At 43.6% G+C, this 24,360-nt stretch overlaps 1 protein-coding gene across 1 annotated transcript in view; it reads right to left on the minus strand.

Moving 5' to 3' along the window:
* The window catches only part of ntrk2a (neurotrophic tyrosine kinase, receptor, type 2a), a 216,031-nt gene that overhangs the window by 170,187 nt on the left and 21,484 nt on the right, over positions 1–24,360 (minus strand). Inside the window, exons 2-7 of the mRNA XM_078396175.1 lie at positions 22,520–22,594; positions 21,469–21,540; positions 20,249–20,317; positions 14,636–14,793; positions 1,245–1,381; positions 259–394 (exon numbers count right to left, since the gene is read on the minus strand). Coding sequence (XP_078252301.1) covers positions 259–394; positions 1,245–1,381; positions 14,636–14,793; positions 20,249–20,317; positions 21,469–21,540; positions 22,520–22,594 — 647 coding nt within the window. The remainder of the gene's footprint in view (positions 1–258; positions 395–1,244; positions 1,382–14,635; positions 14,794–20,248; positions 20,318–21,468; positions 21,541–22,519; positions 22,595–24,360) is intronic.

The following is a 24,360-nucleotide window of genomic DNA, read 5'->3' on the forward strand; positions in this document are numbered from 1 at the left end:
GTTCCTATGCTGCACGTTTTATGTTCTAAATGTGTTGTATTACAATATTTGTTAAACACAACAAAATATCACCAAAGAGAGATAACTTAAATGATTACAATCCACTTGAAACTTTAACCCAGACTTTTAAGTTGCAAAGAGTAAAAGTATTGAACTTCTTTTATCTGAACTTATCAACAGCATTTGATTTTGTCTGAGCTTACTTTATGTATAAAAAGTTAAATAAAGAACAAGGTAATTGAAGTACCATTTACTTACAAAAAACAGTCAGATTGACAACAACCATTGATTCTCCCACGAGATTCTCAGCTGCACATATAAGCTGCTGCCCGTTGTCAGAACTAGAGATGTTGGTCAGTTTTAATATTACTGGCGGCTTGGAAGCATCTGTAGACTGAAGAGAAATGACAAGATGTTACTCTCCAAATTACAACGTGAGGTTTCAATAATTCATCCTTCCACCTGGTGAGCAAGGCACCCTTTACTAACAGCTTCCATTGAGGAAGGGAATAGCACAACGTCACAAAAGTGCAATATTTTTACTGGTTTCAGAGAATTGAACTTAGTAGCACTCCATTGGAGCTGCACCCCAGCCGGTGGCTCCACCTATAGGATGAATGTGGGATACCCACATGTGAATGGAAAATCGCAAAGGAAATTCAATGCTGTTAGCATATTGACCCAGCATTTTCTTGATGTGACTTGCTGCACAAGCTCACCACTCTCCTGCTCTCCAAACCCAAGTTTCCAAAGAGAACCTCTGCAAAGAAAGCAGGACCTGTTCTGGTCAGAGAGGCTGTGTACAGGTTAAGAATTATTTTAAATGCACAATTTTATTTAAAGTGACTTCAAATTTTTTTTTTGTGACTTATTAAAAGACAAACCAATTAAACCCAAATAATCACAATTAAATAAAAAATTGTAGTTTACCCTGCTCCCTGCCATTGGAATGGAGTAGCTGAACCTGTGCCTGTCTAACTTAGTGAGGGTTCAGCAAGTAGATTTCCCAAATGGATGCTGTTGTAGCATAACAACAGGGGAACTGTGCAAGTGAGAGCACCATTAGTGGACTCCAGTGCAGCACTGGCACTTTGGAAGAACGATAACCATTGACTGTGTGGAATTTCAACAACTCACATCCATACACAATAGTCCCAATCTAGATGTGCAGAAATTTGGGGGCAAATTTTAAAATGTTGATTTATGTTACTAATGCTTAAATGATGAGAGTATCTTGGTTATACCTGAACATTTGAGTGGAGTTTTGGCTTTTTCCAGTCCACTATTGGATTTGGACTTCCTGTGGCACTGCATTTAATAGCAACTTCTCCACCTTTAATTACAGTTAGGTGAGTAACGTTAGCAGAAGTTTTAGGCATCTCTGCAAAACAAAAATGGGAGAAAGTTCAGGAGAATTACAATTAAGACAATCATGTCTACATGATAGCTTTGATTTAGGATCCGAGAACAGAGCATTGAGGGTGACTATTCTGACTACCCCTTAAAAAGAGCAGCCCAATTAGTTCCACTCCCCTGAAAATCCATCCAGTTTGAATATTTATCCAGTTTCTTGCTACATTCTTTCCATTAAGTGAAGACGCTTGGGCCGGGTGATGCGGCCATTCTCGATCTCATCGGGACTACTGTGCCAATCGGCGTGTCGAATTTGCCCCTGTGGCCGGGGCTCTGGAACTGCAGCCCAGCCAGAGCTGGCAGATCTGTTCCCATAGCTGACCTCTGAGGCCAACCTTGCGGGCTGATATCTCGATAACGCGGCAGCTTCGGTGGAACATTTGTACTCCTCTCAGAGGGCATGACCTCTGTTGGACCGGCAAAACGGATAATCCAGAAAAGTTCTGGAACCACAGCGCTGGAAAATCAGTGGTAGACCTGTATATGCAAGTTATATGAAAATAATAGTTGAGCAATTAAATTAGTTTTTCTAGCAACTCAACAGATTTTAGTTTTGAATAAAACAATTTGTTCTTACAAAAAACAAAATGTTTGCCGCTGGAATTCTGAAATAAAAATATATAAAGACTCAGTGGGTCAGGCAGCATCGCTTGAGAGAGAAACGGTTCACATCTCAGAATGTAATTATTCAAGTCTCCCGATTCCACCAGATCACCAGTTAGTGAACGAGGCAAACACTTTAAATTTGTTCCTTAGCCACAGATATCTGATTGTTAACTTAACTATTTTAGCCCACAAAGCTGTTTTAGCATTAATACATTGAACCTGTGTCATTTTTCGTCAGCATTATAATTGTATTAAAATATCGTCATTCACTGCTTGTGCCGGACTTAAAAGGAAATGGCCCCAAAGAACCTGTCTAGGCTGCACATTGTATCATCATTGTTAATGAGCTTATTAGTAAAGGATTCATCCTAGCACCTACAGAAGGCATTCAACTGGCTGGCCGAAGCCTGACAGAAAAGTAATGTCAACCACTAAAGATGCTGATAAAGTTATAAATAAATTAGTGGCGTCCCCAAAGACTGGATGAACTGAATGTAGTCATTAATGCTCTTGCCAACAGTCTTAGCCCTATTTCACAATATATAAGCAGATAGCTTACAATTGAGACAAACAAAGCTGTACCCTAACACACAGTTCACAGAAGGAAAGGCAGATGGCTAGTTCCTCAGAAACTATTTGCTGTGGATGTAGCTTATAACAAGAAATCCGACAGTACTGTGCCACAAAACACATAGGGGAGGTGCTTGCAGGCCATGGAGCAAAATTCAGGGAGATGCTAAACGAATGCACACAAAATTGAGGGAGTGCAGCGTAGTTGCTATTGAGGGAGTGCAGTGTAGGTTCCCCAAGTTAATTCCTGGGATGGTGGGACTGACATATGATGAAAGAATGGATCGACTGGGCTTGTATTCACTGGAATTTAGAAGGATGAGAGGGGATCTTAGAGAAACATATAAAATTCTTAAGGGATTGGACAGGCTGGATGCAGGAAAATTGTTCCCCATGTTGGGGGAGTCCAGATCCAGGGGTCACTGTTTAAGAATAAGGGGTAGGCCATTTAGGACTGAGATGAGGAAAGACCTTTTCACAGATGGCCTAAGTGCAAAACAATGGAAGGAGAAGTTGATTTTCAATTTTTACCAAACTGTGGGGCAGCTTACCCAAATCTGATGCTAGTTCTCAAAATTCTCAATTCCTTCATGGAAGGGAGAGGAGGTGGATAGATAGCCCATGGAGGGAGGAAAAGCACTCTGGCCGGCAGCCAATCAGAATCACCTCATGCCCATCCACCCCTCTCTGTCACCAAAGCCCAGGACTGGTGCAATGAGTTTGAACTTAGGTGGGCTGAGAGATCAAGCTCGCACCATTAATTCCTGATGATACATAGATACATACATACATAGACAATCATTGCAGGAGTAGGCCATTCGGCCCTTCGAGCCAGCACTCCAATTCAATTTGATCATGGCTGATCATCCACAATCAGTACCCCGTTCCTGCCTTCTCCCCATATCCCTTGATTCCGCTAGCCCTAAGAGCTCTATCTAACTCTCTTTTGAATGCATCCAGTGAATCGGCCTCCATTGCCTTCCAAGGCAGAGAATTCCACAAATTCACAACTCTCTGTGTGAAAAGGTTTTTTCTCATCTCAGTTCTAAATGGCCTACCCCTTATTCTTAATCTAGTGAGACGGACTTTGTAGAGTTGACCAGGCTGAGTGCATCTTTGTCCTGACCAGCACCAGGCAGATGTTGACAAATGTTATTCACTTTATTCATATACTTTATTCATACACTTTGTGTCTGTGAATTTAGATTTACTTTTAATCGTTTGGTTGTTTATTTCCTCCTCAATGATGAATGGCAGACTACAAGAATTCAAGTCAAGTTTATTTGTCACATACACATACAAGATGTGCAGTGAAATGAAAGGTCACCCACAGTCCAGCAATAGAGCAATAACAATAAACAATTTCACACACAATCACAACCAACACAAAACAAAAAAAAGAAACATCCATCACAGTGACTCTCCTCCAGTCACCTCCTCACTGTGATGGAAGGCCAGAATGTCTTTTCTCTTCCCCTGTCATCTTCTCCCGCAGTCAGGCTGTTGGAGTTGCCACATTGGCACGTTATCTTGTCTTACGTTGATGGTCTTTTTAAGGTCAGTGGATCTATTTATTTTTCCACTTACACGATAATATTAAATGAAAATGCACTTCTCAAAATTGTACACTCATGCTGTGTGGGTCTCAGATGCAAAGTAACGATCACAAAAAGACGTCTCGTGTTTTTTCAATAGAAGATAATTTTTTTCTATAATCTTTAAGATGTTGCCTGAAGAAATGTTGATGCATTCACATCTGTCATATCAGCGCCACAATTTTAGCACCACCTTAATCACCATTGCCTTGTGCTTCAAATGGTTCTTATATTTTTTTCACTTTTTAAACATTAAAAATCACCTTTTTAAACTTTAAAAATACCTTTTCCACCTGCCGTCCCTGTCAGCCGTGTATGACGTCACAATCAAAACCCAACGGGTCAGCGTGTTTGTTGTCACAATGGGAACCCAACGCTTCAGTGCCTGCGCAGTTGGGGCCCATTGATCTAATACTTACCTAGGATGGCTGCCGGAGCCGCGCATGCGCAGTTGGGGGAGGGTTGCCGCTCGGTGAAGGGCGGGACCAGCCCGAGTGACGGGAGTGGCGGCCAATGAGGGAGGGGTGACAAAAGCGTCAGGGGAGGCGGGGAGGAGGGGGAGGGAGAGGATTGGGGGGTAGGGGGGATGGAGTGGATGAGTTAGCGAGGGAGGGGGGGATGGAGTGGGTGAGGGGTGAGGGGAAGGAGGGGGGAGGGAGGGGAGGGGGAGGGAGAGGGTGGAGTGGGTAAGGGGGAGGGAGGAGGGTAGGGGGATGGAGTGGGTGAGTGGGGGTGGTGAAGGAGGGGGGATGGAGTGGGTGAGGGGGATGGAGTGGGTGAGGGAGGGGAGAATGGAGTCGGTGAGTGGGGGGACGGAGGGGGGATGGAGTGGGTGAGTGGGGAGGGAGGGAGGGAGGGAGGGAGGGAGGGAGGGAGGGAGGGAGGGAGGGAGGGAGGGAGGGAGGGAGGGAGGGAGGGAGGGAGGGAGGGAGGGAGGGAGGGAGGGAGGGAGGGAGGGAGGGAGGGAGGGGAGGATGGAGTGGGTGAGTGGGGGGAGGAAGGGGGGGTGGAGTGGGCGAGTGGAGGGGAGGGAGGGGGGAGGAAGGGAAGGGGGGGTGGAGGATCCATTGAGATTAATTTTATTCTAAAAAAAGCCTCACCCTAACCCTAACCCTTACCTTAGCCCTAACCCCACGATTTTCATTGAGATTAATATTATTCTAAAAAAAAAATTGGATCTAATATTTACATTTTCACTCATATCTGAAATTGTGTTTAGGTTGTTTTAAAGAACAAACATGATTTTTCCATGTCACAATGGGAACCCAACAAGGAATGGGCCCAACGGGTCCACTTGGTCTAGTAATTACTATAATTAAATATGAAGTTAGAGTGAAATTCTACAGCCTTTTATTACTCTGCCGCATTTTAATAGTTTTCTTTTTTCAGATTTATGGCATTTGTGTTTTTTATTTGTCAAGAATGGTATGAGATGTCAATACACCTTTCTAAGTGAAGCCTTTAAAACAAAAGTATAATGGCAAACAGCCAATGTAGGAATCATATATTCACACTATTATTTTGTCATCTCTGACGCACAGCTTAATTGAATACCTCCAAAATGTAATTACATCAAATTACCCAACCACTAAAGATTAAGCAATCAGCCTTATGTACAGTCTCGGTGCCATTCTATTAAATGTTTGGCGATGATAGTTGCAGAACAGTTATTAATATCAATCATGAACTGAGAGAGGTTGACCCCAAATTAAATATGAGTAGGGTTTAGTCTAATGCATCATACTTCTGTTGTGAAAATAATTTGATGGAATTGCATTCAATTTATCAACATACAGTGTTCTGAATCTTCTGAACTAATTTCAGTACTACAATTGCTCAGATCTCTGCCCTTTGGTTGTTAAATTCAAAGATCCACCTACCGATGCACATACATATTGAAACATCAGTCACAGATCCTTGAGCTGCCCCAGTCTTCAGAGAAGTCCATTGATTTTTAATGCTGAACAGGTAATGTTTTAGATATTCCACAAGAAAGACTGTGGAATATTACCACAGGTAAACTAAAACGCAGATTTGAAGTTACAATCAGATTACCTATAATGTTATTAACGGTGAAGCAGGCTTTAAAGGTGGAGCAGCGACTTGTGCTCCTCATTCATATGTTTGTATGCATGTACTGTAAATGTACACTGCAAACTGCAATACGTTGTGTGTCCTGTGCTCATGATTTTCTGATCTGAACAAATTTCTTTGTCAGTGATGTAAACCTATCCTCATGAAGGTGACAATGAATCAAACTTCTATGAAACATTGTGACTTGTTTTCTACTGTGGAAAGCACCTGTCGTTTTAATACCTCCCGTCGTCAGAAGAGAAATCGACACGTGCTTGGAATTTATATGGCCATCCCAGCTCAATGACAGCCATAACATACGTGTTATTCAGTGGTGTCAGGGCCATCTGTGACGCAAACATCGCAAGGCTCCATTCACTAAGAGCCGAGAACATGAGTGAAATTGCCATCAGTGCTCACTGCAAGGACACTTTGAAGACCTCCTCAGCCTCGTCAGCCCTTGATGCCAACCCACAGCAACCTATTCAACTCAGGCTTGTGGCCACTCCTGACCGACAAGACGTTTAATTTAGAGATACAGCACAGAAACAGGCCATTCGGCCCAGCGAGTCCGTGCCGACCAGTGATCACCCTGTATGCTTACACTATCCTACACGCTAGGGACAATTTACAATTTTACCGAAGACAATTACAAATCTGTACATTTTTGGAGAAAATCCACGTGGTTACGGGGAGAACGTACAAACTCCGTTCAGACAGCACCCATGGTCACGATCGAACTAAGTCTCTGGCGCTGTAAGGCAGCAACTCTACCGCTGTGCCACTGTGCTGCCCCAAGTTGAAAAGACCATATCTCAATTAAAACTAAATAAAGCTCAGGAGCAGATGGTATCCCTGCTGAACTAAAACTTGGCAGCAAAGAGCTTCAGACACAAATCCACAATCTCATCGTCCACATCTGAGAAAATGATACACCAGGGCATCTCAGAAACACCGTCATTGTGACCAACAAAAAACAACAAATCCCACTGCAGTAGCTACGTAGGGATCTCCCTGCTATTGACCACATGGAAAGTTAGCACCAAGGTTTCCTTCAACTCCCTCCCCAAGTGGTCGATCAGCTGTTCCCTGAATCAGTGTCAATTCAATCCATCTACAGGCACATACGATTTATGAGTGACTAGTTAAATTAAAATGTAAGAACCCGCACCAGCCGTGAAGTGGACGTGATTCTAGCCAGCAGGTCCGCAACAAAGCCAATCTTATTCGAGACCAGTAACAAACAAGGCTGCATCATTAATCCAACATTATTTCTTAATCAGTTTACCCAGCAATGTTGCATCTCACCTCCAACATACCTCTTGTGTGACTGGACATAATCTTCAGAATGAAGCCAAACTGATCTATGTACAGCGACCACACTACAGAACTAAAATTACCCAAAGATTAGGAGTCAACCTCAGTATGCAGATAACATCTGCTTCTGCATGTGCCCAGAAGCAATGTTGCAAGCAATGGACAGTGCTTTAACTGAAGCAAAGAAGAGGATGGGCCTCACATTCAGTTCCGCTGGACAAGATCCATTACCAACCTGCCTCTGCTGCACAGAACTGCCTTCTGACCATAAAGGTTCACAACGAGACCCTGGAAACGTGACCATTTCCCTTATTTCGGGAGCCACTCTCGTCAAGCCAAGCATCGATGATAACATTCACCATTGCCTTCATTGTGCCTTCACAGTTTTGGATGAATTGAAGAAAAGAATATTGAAGATCACAACCTCAGGCCTGCCAGAAAGCTCACAGTCACTGGGACAGCAGTGAACATGGCCGATTAACATAGTAGCGAAAGTAGCATTTGCTACGGGCCCCGCGCTTTCGAGAGCCCTGCGCTAAATGCTTGAAATCGGCGTCCCACTGAGGGACGCTGTGTTGTGCACGCTGCTCCCCAACCACCACGGTTAGAATGTGTTGGTGGCGGGCTGCACGGACCAATGGGCAGCCGGCATGTCACCACCCAACCGCCCAGTCTCCAGCCCTCTTACTCCACACACATCCGGCCTCACCCAAACACATCACTCCTCCAGAGACCTCACTCACCCAAACACCTCACTCCTCCTTCTTTGCTAGAATATTGGCCTTGTCTCCCCACACATCCCAGCCCTCTCACTCCTCGCTCATCGGCTCTTTTCTCTCAAGTCCCCGGGCCACTTTCACCACCTCATCTCACCCCCCCCCCCCCCCCCCCCACCCTACCTCTCCCACTCCTCTGGCCCTCCTTCTCCCTACTCTCCTTCTCCCTACTCCTCCGGCGCTCTCTCCCCACTCCTCTGGCACTTGCTCCCCCGAATCCTCCGCTGCTAACTCTTCCGCATATCTCCCGCCTGTTCTTTCCCTGCCCCTCCCTCTCCTTGCTGGGCCTTCTCTCTCTCTTCACTCCCGCAGTCTTCTCTCTCTCCCCACTCCTCCGGCTCTCTCCTTCTCCCCACTCCACTGGGCGTCTCTCTCTCCAATCCCTCTTCCCCCTCGCCTCCGAGACTGTTGTCCCTCCAAATAGCTACTGTTCCAGTCCTCTCTTCCGCCAATCTACCTCCCCCCTTTATTCCCAGTCTTCTGCCCACTCTCTCTCCTTTTCTCCATCCCACACTCCCCCCTGCGCATCTCTATTACGCTCTCCCCATTTCCTCAAAACCTCTTTCCCCCACACCTACTTCCATGTCCCCCCCCCCCCCCCCCTTCTGTCCTTTACTTTCCATTTCTATAGGAATTTTCCCTCACACTTTTGGCCTTTTCTCAGCCCCTACCCATCCGTACCACTCTCTCTCTCTCCATTCTTCTGGCCCATACTCCAAATTCCTGTGACTCCCTCTCACCTATCCCAAAAGCTCGGGCCCTCTTTCTCACCAATCTCCCGGCCTCTCCTCACTTCCCAGACCCTATCTCCTCCTCCTCTCTTCTACCACCTCCTCTACCCACACCTTGCATGCCTCTCAGCATCCACTGCTCCAATCCCTACTCTGTCCCTCTCAGCCCTACACCTCCAGTCCCGCCTCTATTCACTCCTCCGGCCCTACCTTTTCCACATTCCTCCGGCCGTCCCTGTCTCTACTTCTCCGGCACCCTCGGCTCCCACTCCTCTGGCCCTCTTCTCGCAATCCTCTGTCATTCACCCCATGGTGGCGCAGTGGTAGAGTTGCTGCCTTACAGAACTTGCAGCACCGGAGACCCAGGTCCCATCCCAAGCACGGGTACTGTCTGTACAGAGTTGTACATTCTCTCCGTGATCACGTGGGTTTTATCCGAGATCTTTGGTTTGGTCCCACACTCCAAAGACGTGCAGGGTTGTAGGTTAATTGGCTTGGTGTATGTGTAAAATTATCCCCAGTGTGTGCAGGGATCGCTGGTCGGTACGGACGGTGGGCCTGTTTTTGCGCTGTATCTCTAAACTAAACCCCTCCATCACCCCCTCTCCGAAAGTCCCGTATTAGGCCCGCGGGCCACTATAGTCTCCGACACTGTAGGCCCGGCAGTGTAAGCTAACGGAGCTCGTTAACGTTAACGGAGTTCGGGGAGTGGGGTTGAGAAGTGTTCGGGGAGCGGGGCCAAGTGTGTTTGGGGAGCGGAGCCGAGTGTGTTCGCCGAATGGAGGTTACAGCTTCCCCAGGCGGCCTTCATTGGTGGAGCGGGAGCACGTGACCGCTGGCTGGGAGAGGTCACGTGGGGCACGAGTGGTGACATCACCTTGTCCCGTATTTAAGGACCCTTTATAACATATGCTATGGACCCCGCATTAACATAATCCGGCCCTGGCAGCGAACCCTGCCCTACTCTTACAAAACCTGGATTACTTACAGCAGTTCAATGGTGCAATGGTGCTTTATTGTCGCATGTGCAAAACACTGAAATTCTTTTTCAAGTCACCAAATTTGGCATCATTTCCAAAGTTCCAAGGTCTGGTACGCACGGTAGGTCTTATGGAGTGGCACCCGATCCAGGCAAGCCCTAGGCTTCTGCAGGGCCTCCAGCCATCGCCTTCATCTGGATTGTTCAACGAACTGACGTCTCTCTCCTGGCCTGGTCACCTTTGTGCCCCAGAGACACCTCCCACTGCTGACTTTGAGGGCGCAGAAGGTACAACCCTGGTTCACTTTCCATCTGGCCTTGCTCCTCAGGAAGTCTTCAAGACACGATACTTGCTACGGAAGCTGTCCCCACAAAAACGTCCAAATTCACTCAAAGTAAACAAATGTCAGTGCCCTCTTCCAGGCCAACATGGAGGCCCGGGTTACACTAAGTCAGCTGTGTTGGGCAAGCTTCATTGTTTACTTGCTCCGATACCAGACTCCCAAAACAAACACGCTATTCCAAGCTTTGTCATGGAAAGCAATTACCACACAGACAGAAGAAAAGATTTAAGGATTACTCAATGCCTCCTGGAAGAATTGCAACACCCCCACTGATTTATAGCAACTTCTGGCCAATGAGTAATCAAAGAGAAAGAGGAGAATTTAGAATAATATTGAAAACATTGTGTCCTTGCTAAAAAAGCACTCAGAATCCCTGTGGCAACAGCAGAAGGAGCAAAGCACCTCACAAACTGCTCACCCCCCTGCCCACTCAGGCATCTCCTGCCCCATGTACGGAAGAGTCTGAGGCTCCCACACTGGCCTCATTAGTCTCCGCAGATTTCATAAAACTAGAGTAGAAACAAGCCACTCTCAAACCCAGCAGACTGCATGAAACATACAGAGTGCTCAATATCAAAACAGACCACTTTTAGAAATTTACTTGTACTTTAACAAGTCTTGTAAACAGTGAATGTGAAGTGGATGGTTGAGTGTATCAGAAACATTTTAGTTTAGTTTAGAGATACAGTGCCCACCAAGTCCGTACTGACCAGCGATCCACACACACTAACACTATCCTAACCTACACTCGGGACAATTTTTTTACATTTATACCCAGCCAATTAACATACAAATCTGTGTGTCTTTGGAGTGTGGGAGGAAATTGAAGTTCTCGGAGAAAAACCACCCACGTCACGGGGAGAACATACAAACTCCGTACAGATAAGCACCCATAGCCAGGATCGAACCCTGATCTCTGGCACTGTAAGCTCTGTAAGGCAGCAACTCTACCACTGTGCCACCATGCCTGTGATGTTGTATGTTCATGTGTGAACTACTATTAAGATGCCATAAAAAGGAACTGCAGATGCTGGTTTATACCAAAGATAGACACAAAATGCTAGAGTAAGTCATCGGTTCATTCAGCATCCGGGAGAAAATGGATAGCTGATAGTGTGGATAGGTGCAGTCTGAAGAAGGGTCCCGACTTGAAACATCACCCATCCAATTTGGATTGGGACCCTTCGTCAGACTGATGTTGCCAGCATTTTGTGTCTTTCCTTGTTAAGCCAGCATCTACAGTTCATTATTTCTCCAGCAAGATTTCACCCCCATTCACTGCATGAACAAGAGCTCAGTGAGGAATCCTACAATCATGGTACAAAGGTCGATAAAAGTAACTTATTATATCAGTGTAAACTTCAATTTAGCATGTCTAAGTTAACTTGATTTCTGTTTTTATTTTGTTCATTTTCAAACTTTTATGAACGAATCATTATCAGTGTCGAGGAAGCTGAAGCACTAATTTCATCTCAGAAACAGTCAAAAGTATCAAACTACTGCTGCTGATGGTGTAAGAGGCCTTTGGAAATGGTGTTGGCCGTTAGCTTTTGGGGTTTCTAACTTTAGTACGGGGATAACATCCAGTGAGCATGGATGGGCTGCATTGTGGAATCTGCACCTCACGTTCCTCCTTTCTGATGTTCCTTAGAAGCTCCTTCTGTGACAAACCCATTTTGCTTTTGTGACTTGCAGTGGATTAAGCTCCAGTGAGGCACATTGGAAAGCTTTGTCACGTCAAAGGTGACATTATTGCTGATGTTCTGATTATGAAGGGCTGCTGCAAAGGAACACAATCTGCTTTCTACCCTGGGAACTACATAAAGAGGACAATGAAGAGGGCAAGCATGACTGAACCATCCATCCCACTTCATATCAAGGAAGTATTAGTGGAGACAAGAGGAATTGCAGATGCTGCTTTACAAAAAAAGACACAGGGAGTTGGAGTAATTCAGTGGGTCAGGTCAGCAGCATCTCTGGACAACATGGAGAGGCGGTGTTTTGGGTTGGGACTCTTCATCAGGATGATTGTGGTGGGTTGGCGGTTGGCGGGGGAGAAAGCTGCAAGAGAGGAGCAAAGGACAAACCCTGGCAAGTGGGTGCAAATTCAAGGGGGGGCACAGGGAAAAGAGAGGTGGGGATGAAAGGAGGGAGACGAGGGAGGTCATTGTTGTTTGGTTAGTTACCTAAAATTGGAAAATTCAATGCTCAAGCTACCCAAATAGAATATGAGATGCTGTTCCTCCAGTTTGCATGTGGCCTCACCCTGGCAAGGGAGGAGGCCCAGGACAGAAAGGTCAGTATGGGAATGAGGAGGACTTAAATTAGTTAGCAACCGGGAGCACAGAAGGCCTGGGCAGACTGAATGTGAGTGTTCAGCGGTCACCTTCTGTACTTAGTCACGGCCATATGAAGGAAGCCACATTGGGAACATTGAAAGCAGTAGATTTGGTTAGAGGAGGTACACGTGAACCTCTGTCTCACCAGGAAGGACCGCTGGGGTTCCTGGATGGATGTGAAGGAAGAAGTATAAAGACAGATGTTATATCTCCTGCAGTTGCAGGGGATAGTACCTGGCTTCAAATACATGTTAACAATTAAATGGAAAGAATACAGGCAAAGTTTATGTTAGTTTATCTTACAGTAATCTAGTTTCAATGCTGTCTGTATACATAAGTGTAATGATGCCAATGCACATCACTGAATATGTGATGCAATGAGTAATATTTTCTTTTGAGAGGAATTCATGAAAACCACCTGTGTCCATCTAAGAAAAGAGTGCTGGAGTAACTCAGCAGATCAGGGAGCATCTCAGGAGAATATGGATAGGTGACATTTCAGGTCGGGACCCTTCATCAGTAGCCATCTAGGATTAACTATCAATTTACATCATCTAGATTGGGTTAAGATTTCAGTGATCAGCTCGGTGAGATGGAGTTATTGTTCATGCAGACCATAATAAAACTGAATTGTGTTCAGTTGTTTTCAGGTGTTTTACTTCTGTTGCCACAATTCTTTGTGGAGAAATGTTTGAGCATCAATTGAGTGTTGATGCTGACGCCATGGGGCACATGGGTAGCCCTCTGTTCAATGAGAGTAGGCATGAATCCAGGACTTAAGTTCTCTGCTGCAAAATGCACTGGCACTCTTATCTAACACACATGTCCACTGGTCCATTTTTAATGTGCAATCGATCATGCTATAAATAATTCATTGAAAAGCACCTGGCATCTATCACTAGGCACGTCATTTCTAAACTACATAACCTATTTTTTACTAGAAACCTCAACATTTATTTACCATCCATACTTTGATTAAAGTTCAAGCCAAGAAAGGCAGCAAACCTTTTGAAGCTGACAAAATTGACTCAATGTTGTGTTCAGGGTCACACTAAATAAAGTTCTGATTTTAAATGCCTCCATTTCAAGGGAAGCATAAGCTGAGGAAGCAGAGCAGTTCAAATGGATAGGCAACGGTTCTAGTCGGGACCCTTCGTCAGACTCAAGATAGGAATGTGGAGAAGGGTCCTGACCCTTAACATCGCCTATCCATGTCCTCCAAATGTGCTGCCTGACCTGCTGAGTTACTTCAGCACTGTGCTTTTTTTGGTAAACCAATATCTGCAGTTCTTGTGTCTCCAAAGCAGTTTAAATAACGGGGTGTCATCAAATCCACTTCTTTCCTGCCCTGGTTTGCATTTTTGATCCGCCATGAAGGAATTATGCACAATCTAAACGCAGACCAGACATATTTTGGTTAAACAGTCACTGGGGGATGGAGGGAGTAGGGATGTCCGTGGCATTTTAGTGAGGAACCATCTTTAATATCAGCACATCCACATTTGATAACACATGGTCCTGAACCTAATACCAAAGAACTTTGCACTTTGTACATTTGGGTACTAACAGTGAAAGGATAATAAAACCTTTAATATGGCACTTAAATAAATGACTGAAAGCATATTATTATTATTCATCAATCAATAATGATGTAGCATTGGTGGCCATTTCAAATGGATGCAGAATCTTACAAGATTACAAAATCTAACAATTACCGTGATATTTCAAGCTTATTTACTCTATAAAACTCTGCTAACAACTTTATTTTCACCATTTCCACTCTTGTTTCTACTTTGTTTGACATTATTCCCTTCTTTGATCAATTTTATAAATGAGAGGACAAGAAAATAAATTGCAATGCTTTTGATGGATAAATGAGAAAATGTCAATACCACAGTCTTGGATCCACATGTGTGACAGTGTTATCCTCAAGTCATTCTCATCCCGACACGTCAGGTTCTGAACACCTAGTGTGGCCAGGCCTTTCTGCTGCCATATCTGGATCCATGCAACACCACAGGAGCACAGGAAGAAGTTTTCTGTTAAAACCCTGCAAGAGAAAAAAATGGACACTTACTTTAGAATCATCCACCAATATAGAAGTAATTAAAGATCCTCGCTGCCTTACAAACACCCATCTTATGTACAGTACGTCATAATCTTATGTACAGTACGTCTTATGTACGAGCTTTTGGGAGACGTATGGTATAGATTATCTAGGAATTAGTAGGTTAACCTATGATGAGCATTTGACGGCACTGGGCCTGTACTCACTGGAGTTTACAAGAATGAGAGGGGACCTCATTGAAACATGCAGAATAGTGAAAAGCTTGGATAGAATGGATGTGGAGAGGATGTTTCCACTAGTGAGAGAGTCTAGGACTAGAGGTCATAGCCTCAGAATTAAATGATGTTCTTTTAGGAAGGAGATGGAGAAATGTCTTTAGTCAGAGAGTGGTGAATCTGTGGAATTCTTTGCCACAGAAGTCTGTGGAGGCCATCAGTGGATATTTTTACGGCAGAGATAAATAGATTTTTGATTAGTATGGGTGTCAGGGATTATGGGGAGAAGGCAGGAGAATGGGGTTAGGAGGGAGAGATAGATCAGCCATGATTGAATGGCAGAGTGGACTTGATGGGCCAAATGACCTAATTCTACTCCTCTCACTTATGACCTTATGATTTGCCCTTCTGCCGCTGAGCATCCTCTGCCTTCTGGGAACACGGTTCACAGCCACATTCCCAACTTGTGAACAGTATGTGTTACAAACAATTCACAGGAATGGAAAACTGCCGTAAGCCATGTGATTAATCTTGCCTCGGGTACTCTATATGGGAATCACAGAAATTTATGACACTAAGGAGTCCATTCAGCCCATCATATCTAAGTCAACGAAAAATTGACAAACTACACAATATAGAACAGTCTAACGGAGGAACTAGCCGTTTGGCCACAATGTCCATGCCAAACATGATGTCAGGTTATACTAACCTCTCTGCCTGCATATGATCCATATCCCTTCATTCCTTGCATACCCATGTGCTTATCTAAAAGGCTCTTAAACACCACTATCGTATCTGCCTCCTCCTGGCAGCACGTTCCTGGCATCCATCGCTCTATATATAAAATTTGCTCAACGCATCACCTTTAAATTTTGCTCCCTCTAAAGCTATGCCCTCCAGACTTGAATCCCACTTCCAATTTCTTAGTCCATAATCTTTTAGATTATGGTTCTAAGGTCAAAGTGCTCATCCAGAGACTTGTTAGATGGGGTAGTGTTTTTCCTTCCATTATTCTTTCGACAAATGAGTTCCACACCTCCACAATATATTTTACAATCCTTCTAACAATCAAATTAAACTCCCTCCACTTACAAACCTCACTGCTGAGGGAAATATTTCCCCGTTAAAATTCAATTGTTGATCAGACAGGACTTTTGTCCTATGTAATAGGATTGCTCACAAATAGACCCCTTGCTTTTCATAGTGCATATACCTGTAAATGATTTGGACAAATGCATGGCATATGTGTTGATGATAACAAAATTAGCAGTGAGCAAGAAGGTTCTGGGATACAGGAAGATATCAGAGGACTGGTTAGGTGGACACAAAAGTGGCAAACAGAATTTAGAGTATTGTGTTCATTTCTGGGCACCGTATTACAAGAAAGATGTTGGAAAGTTGGAAAGGGTACAGAGAGGATTTACAAGGATGTTGCCAGGACTCAAGGGTCTGAGCTACAGGGAGAGATTGAGCAGGCTGGCACACTCTATTTCTTGGAGCGCTGGAGGATGAGGGGTGATCTTATAAAAGTGTATAAAATCATGGGAGGAAGAGATTGGGTAGATGCACAGAGTCTCTTGCCCAGAATAGGGGAATCGAGGACCATAGGTTTAAGGTGAAGGGGGAAAGATTTAATAGGAATCTGGGGGGTAATTTTTTCACAGAAATGGTGATGGGTGTATGGAATGAGCTGTCAGAGAAGGTTGGTGAGGCTGGGACTATTGGAACGTTTAAGAAACAATTAGACAAGTACATGGATAGAACAGGTTTAGAGGGATATGGGCCAAATGCAGGCAGGTGGGATTAGTATAGATGGGACATATTGACCGGTGTTGGCAAGTTGGCGGTGTTGGCCTATTTCCATGCTGTATGATGCTATGAATCTATGGTTGATTGAAAGTTACAGCTTAGTAACAGGTCCTTTGGCCCACTGAGTCCAAGCCAACCATCGATCACCGGTTTATACTAGTTCTATATTATCCCACTTTCATGACCATTAGGGGCATTTTTCGAGGCCAATTAATCTACAACCTGCACATTTATGGGATGTGGAGGGAAACCGGAGCACCAGGAAGAACCCCACATGGTCACAGGGAAAGCATGTAAACTCCACTTTAACAGCAGTCAAGGTTACAGTTGAACTTAGGTCTCTAGCACTGTGAGGCAGCAGCTCCACCACCTGCACCACTCTACCATCTGTAAATTATGTCATAGACTGTCTAGGTTGGGGTTATTTTCTTTGGAAAGACTAGAGGGTGGGGATATTAATTGGAGCATATAAAACTTGAAGATGCATGGACAGAATAAACATCAACTATGCTGTGCATTTCAACTTTTGTTCCAGCTCATTGGGCTTTGGCCAGTTCCCCTTCATGTACTCAGGAGACAAAAAGAAAGCTAACGAATACTTAAATACTTCTAAAAAATATTGAAACATAGAAATCTAACAATCCACTTTCAAGAGTCAACTTTACTTTCCACTGAGACCAGTCCAATCAATCTCACTCCCACTCCTGATGGGAAGTGTTTGGGTCAGAGTGGGATGTTGGCTATCAGGGGGCGGTTGCCATGTTCCTTTACACAAGTGCATGACAAGGGAGCTGATAAACCTCAGGCAATGGAGATCCCAATCCCACGAAGCCAAAGGTTTTTTAATGAGACTGGAGGACTATTTCCATGGACCTCAGATTAAAACTGGACAGACCTCAGGGATGTGATCAAATCCTGTTATCATATGGTGTTAGGCCACCAACCTAAGAAGATGAAGGAGTTGATTGTTGATCTCAGGAAGTGAGGGAGTGAGCACAATCCTGTCCTCATCAAGGGAGCTGCCTAGAAATGGTTGACAGTTTCGTTCCTAGGCATCCACATCACCAGCAACTTAATCGAGTCCCTTCAAAGATCAAGAAAGGGGTCCTGGGAGAAGGTGCACTAGCTAGAAACCCAGATGTCCAGACTTAAGAACAGCTTCTTCCGCACTGCAATCAGACTCTTGAAAACTAATCACCTCTTTCATACCCCCTTCTCGGAAATGCTGCCGTGCATTCTTGCTCTTATCTCTACCTCATTCGGTTATTCCATTAGTGTGCTTCTATTTTTTTATACACTACTTTGAATTGCACTACAATCTTTACACCATCTTTGCACTTTATATTTATTGTTGTATTTATATTTACTGTATGTACAGTTTACTCTGTAAGTTTAATTGAACAAGGAATTTCCTTACTTCCTAATACCCCTATCTTCATAAGGACTTACAAACATTTTAACTGCGAAACTAGATTTTTGTCAAACATCAAGGATGAAAATTGATCCTAAAAGCTACAGGAAATTCAACATGTAGATAACAGTTCTCCTGTTCAATATGTCTTTACAGTGACCCTGCAACCTCTATTACCGTCTGAATCCCTTAAGGTTAGTTTACCAACAAACTCAAATAATTTTATTGAAAGCAAATGCTGATTCATCTTGGTGTCAATTTTGTTACAAGTAGAATTTGCTGTATATGAAAAATGTATTGAGTGTAAAAATGGTCCATTGATTTGCTCTTAAATTCCATATGGAGAAAATCAAATATTTGTTATTAGATTATGGCCAAGCATTATAACAGATTTGAACTGGCCAACAGCCAATGTTAAAACCACAATGGATGCCTAGTTGTACTCAGTCTTGGAATCTTTCACAGATTAGCACAGAATGTTCTGCTGGAACATCAGATAAAATCAGCCAAACCCCAAAATATCTGCAATACCTTTAATGAGAAAAAATATAGTAAGTTCTCATAATCTAAAGTTACTAATGGACTTTACCGTGACTACTTTACCCTGATACGGGCTGTTTTGATGCTTATCTCTGCTAATACTCAAACTAAATGGGTAAAGCCTGCAGATCACATGCACTTCATTTATCATGAAGTGAATAAATTCTGCAGTGTATTTAGAATGGAGTCATACTGCAAGGAAAAAAAATTTGAAGAATGAATGAAATAAGGTATTTAATGATATGAGTTTTATAAATAAACCGCAAAATAACTGGGTAGGAAGTTGTCATTGGAGAACTGGGTATTAGAAAGAAAAAATGAACTACATTAACTGCGAACCTTGGTGCTTGCAACAAAAGTTAAAATGCTATCCTCACTAATTAAATGACACTTATGTACCTCCTGTAGTTCAAAAGGAGCTACAACTAAATATTTGCTGGAATTCTATTTCAGTCATAACTGATGTATCTATAATCTCAGCAACAGAATGACTAAAAGTATTAAAAGTGCATTTAATCAGATGGGTAAACTTTTATTCACATTTATAATAACACAATGCCTTGGCAACAAATGAAAAAACTTAACATAACAGCTCATCCAGACAACTTACATCGTTTTATCATTTGATCTTTCAATCATATTAAATTTTGGAATAGTGACTCATTTCTGAAAACTGGTTATTTTAAATATATATTCTTGCTTGTCAACTATGCATTTTGGTCTGATCACAATGCCAATATCTGGCAAATTTAAGTAATTAGAAAATAATTGTATCGAAGTTACAAAAGAAGTTAAGAATAGATATAAAAAACTAAAACTAAAATCAGTAGTGCAGTATTGCCGACTTGTTTGCTTTGATCGTCTCCCTGTGCCCAAGGTGAAGGAACATTAAGAAAGGCTAGTAACAGGGAAGCTGGGAATAGTCAAGTGTTTATTCTACTTGTGAAATCCTTACACTCTGGAGACATTCTGCTTCCTGTTATAACTGGAACAAAGAAATGCAAGCCTTCAGTGCTAACACTTCCGATTAAAGTTCAGAACACTTCTCCATAGCAAAACATATAAAAACAATGATTATAATGTCTACATCGACGTAAACAGCCAGAAATTAAAATGCTACAGAAACACCACATTAATTTGGAAAAAATGCTTCAATCCTTTGTTTGAATGGAAGCATTAACCTTTTCAAAAGAAACAGATTATCACCATCATTAAAACATTAGGCAAAATGTAATTCCAATCCAATGTGTTAAATTTACTAATGGTAATATTACAATGCGATTGCAATAAGTCCAATTTTTCCAAACAATTCGCAATACAATTCAGTCCTGTCAAAGTGCTGGAAGCCCGGATAAAACTTTCACACCATTTAGTTTTATATTAAAATATAGTATTTTTAAATAATATATTAATATAATATACACATTATATTTTTTCTATTTATTTATGGAAGGCTACTTACAAATGAGTTAGTTTCAGATCACGAAAGGGTTTCCACGACAAGCTTGAAAACCTGTTGTTGGCAAGGTTGCTGAAATAAAACAAAAGTATGAGAGTTAGTTGTAACTGATATGTCTGGAAGCAGTCAGTCATAAATTACTGTTGCTGATATTATCAACACTAATACCTGACATGTTCATGATATTTACCTAACCACTATTTAAATGCATGCGTTAATGCACTGATTTTAGTTTAGACTTTACAGTTTATTTAATATAATGGACAGAAAGAATGTTCAAATAATGCCCTTTGTCTTTTCAGGCTAATATAATTTATGGAAAAAGAATTAAAACCAACATGAAGGTATTGATGAAAATACTGCACAGCACGTTTGTATATGATTTAACTTGTGAGAATTCAACTTGTGAATTCAAATCAGAATAACATTTGCGTGATAAAATCTTGGAAGTAGACATGATATAACCAGTGAGAATGATGTTCACAAGATAAACTTGCAAGAGTGATTTTAAATAAAGCGGATATCCTTGATTTTAGTGACTGGTAACACGGAAATTCTGTCTTCCAAGGTCAAGAAATAAGCAAAATTGAATTACTGACTGAACCTTAGAAAAGGATAAAAGCGCTTGATTGAAACATAAAAGATCCTGCAGAGTCTTGACAGGGCAGATGTGGAGAGACTATTTCTCTTGTGGGAGAATCTAGAATGAGGGATCACAGTTGAAAAATAAGTGACCACCCTTTTAGGCACTATATGAGGCAAAATATTTTCCCTCGATTGGTTTTGAGTCTTTGGTACTCTCTTCCTCAAAAGGCAGTGACTATATTTAAGACAGAACTAAATAGATACTTCATAAGGAAGGGTTAAAGTTTGCCACCAATACATGGGAAGACAGAGCTGAGGTTACAGTCAGATCAACCACGAGGTTATTGAATGGTGGGGGAGGTCTTTGGAACCAATTGGCCTGGTCCAGCTTCAGCTTTATGTTTGTATGACTATTGGCATTTCAATTCTCTGCTGAGGTTACTGGCAGATTCCTGAGGAACAGGTAACTTTGGCTTCAGTTTGCTGTTAAAACAAGCTAGTTAGGGTAGACCCTAAACTCTCAGCCAATTTTTTTGTTTATTATCCACTCAAAAAGAGAATTATCAGGGATGTGACAGGGGTGAAGACAAATTGAAAGTTGGCAGAAACAAAATTACAAGTAAAAGGAAAGAACTTACATGTACTGAAGCTGATGATTTTTGAAAAATCCTTGTCGTGAAATAAATGTCAATCCACAATTAACTAACGTTCTGGAAAATAGAGTAGATAAATTACATTTCAATGCATTAATACCTCACTGGATTAATGGCATTCTAATATCAACAGGTATAACATAACAGAGCTTTATTTGTCGTTCGGTACCGAAGTACCGAACGAAACTACATAGCAGTCATAGAAAAAAAAAAGAAAAAAAAGAACACAAGACACATAACCCCAACACAAACGTCCATCACAGTGACTCCAAACACCCCCTCACTGTGATGGAGGCAACAAAACTTCCCCTCTCTTCCCCACGCCCACGGACAGACAGCTCGTCCCCGACCGACCCGCACAGTCCCCGCACCGGGCGCTGAAACGTCTCGCGGCCGAACCGGGCGATGAAAGGCCCGCGACCAAGCCTTGCGCAGCTAAGTCCCGCAGCCGAGCCGCACCAGCGGTGAAAAGTCCCGCAGCCGAGCCGCACCGGGCGGTGTTAAGTCCCGCAGCCGAGCCGCACCAGCGGTGAAAAGTCCCGCAGCCGAGCCGCACCGGGCGGTGTTAAGCCCCGCAGCCGAGCTGCACCGGGCGGTGTTAAGCCCCGCAGCCGAGCTGCACCGGGCGATGTAAAGTCCCGCAGCCGAGTTGCACCGGGCGGTGTTAAGCCCCGCAGCCGAGCTGCACCGGGCGATGTAAGTCCAGCGGCCAAGCCGCACCGGGATGTAAAGTCCAGCGGCCAAGCCGCACCGGGATGTAAAGTCCAGCGGCCAAGCCGCACCGGGGGATGTTAGGCCCCGCAGCCGAGCCGCACCCCGCGCCGTGAGGAAGAGAAAAGTTCCCCACACCCACCCACCCCCCACACACCACCACCCCCTCCCACACATACACAACCAAAAAAATATATATAAAAATCATCCCAACACCGCCACTCAACAAAAAAAAGACGGACAGACTGCTAGTCAGCCGCTGCCGTTAGGCGCCGCCACGTGACGTGAAGCTAATGCAAAAGTCGAATGCATTTGAAATACTCACAGATTTCTCAGGCCAGTGTATGGTTCCATGTCATGATCATTGATACTCAACAGGTTTGGTTGGTTTGCAATGTAACTGTTAAACAAAAAATAACCTGGGATTATTAAAAATCGCCCCGAATACTAGATCAGAAGGTTTTATCAGGTGGATTGTAACTTGCTTTTTCTTAATTTAATCACCGACTCAATTTTATTTAAGCAGTATGAGACAAAACAGTTTAAAGTGATTTGATCCATAGACATATTACTTTTGGTTAAAAACAGTTCATACTAATACGGAGCAAGGTGATATTTTCACAGGAATACTTTTTTTTTTTTTAATTCCTCGCACGAAACAAAATATACAGTGTAAAGTTATTTTAATGCCGAAACTAATTTAACATTTCCAGCTGGAAACCAGGTGTGTGGCTGGGCTGGTCCTGGTGCCAAACATAGATTGGTCACCTGGTTAGCACACAGGATGTTTTCCAGGAAGGACAGCATGAATGGAATCAGCACTAGTTTAGTTTAGTTTAGTTTAGAGATACGGCACAGAAACAGGCCCTTCGGCCCACCAAGTCCGCACCAGCCAGCGCACATTAACACTATCCTACACACACTAGGGACAATTTTATATTTACACCAAGCCAATTACCTGCAAACCTGTACGTCTTTGGAGTGCGGGAGGAAACCGAAGATCTTGGAGAAAACCCACACAGGTCACGGGGCGAACACACAAACTCCGTACAGGCAAGCACCCGTAGTCAGGATCGAACCCAGGTCTCTGGTGCTGTAAGGGCAGCAACTCTACCACTGTGCCACCATGCCACCCTGATGGAGTCATTATGGCTTAATACATTTGGAGATGCAGAAGTGCACCTCCTCTTCCTCTCTCTTGTTTGCCTACATGGCAAACCCATGCCTGAGGATTTCTCCATGGTAATAAACTCAATGGCGATCACTGGGAGGGCAGAGCAGCCAAACAGAATGGGAGACATTAACTTCCATCACATCCAACAGGAGGCGATGAGAGTGACTGTGGGATCCAGGTGGTTTATCCCAGCCAGGAGCAGGTGTTACCAGTCGCTACCATTCACTGTGCCAGCAAGGGTAGAGCCTCATCCCCCTTGTCACAATGTGACCAGCCGCACCACTCATGCTGCCTCACCCAACACCAGTCCTCGCATGCAGCCACAGGCAGATCTGCTCTAAGTTCCAAGCACCCAGATTCCCAGCACGGCTATACGGAGCATCAGGATAAGAAAGAGACGCAAGGAACTGCAGACGCTTGTTTACAATAAAAACACACACAAAGTGCTGCAAAGGGTCGGGCAGCATCTCTGGAAAACATGGATAGGTTACGTTTTCACCAGGACTCTTCTTAGTGGGGGAGAGAAAAAATTGGAGAATTCATTGTTCATAACGTTAGGTTGTAAGCTACCCAAGTGGAAGATGAGGTGCTGTTCCTCCAGTTTGCATATTACCTCATTTTGGCAATGAAAGAGGCCCATGACAGAAAGGTCAGTATGGGAATGACAAGGGGAATTTAAATGGTTAGCTATCGAGGGATCCAGCAGGCCTTGGTGGACCGAGCACAAGTGCTTGGGGAAGCAATTGTTGAATCTATGCTTGGTCTCATGAAGAGACATGAGTGAAGGATCCATCTTGACAGCAGAGAGGACACCATGTTTACTAAAGAAAGTGGGCTTCCCGGTTGTTCTAGAATGGAAAGCCTCATTTTGCAAAGCAGATGCGGTTGAAAGGGAGCAACTGAGAGTAGGGGATAGCATCTTGCAAGAGGCAAGAGAAGGTGCCTTGTTTTAGATCCAGGGAGCATGGTCAAAAGAGCTACAATAGAACAGT

This window comes from Rhinoraja longicauda, chromosome 3, assembly GCF_053455715.1.
Source record: "Rhinoraja longicauda isolate Sanriku21f chromosome 3, sRhiLon1.1, whole genome shotgun sequence".
Classification (NCBI taxonomy): domain Eukaryota; kingdom Metazoa; phylum Chordata; class Chondrichthyes; order Rajiformes; family Arhynchobatidae; genus Rhinoraja; species Rhinoraja longicauda.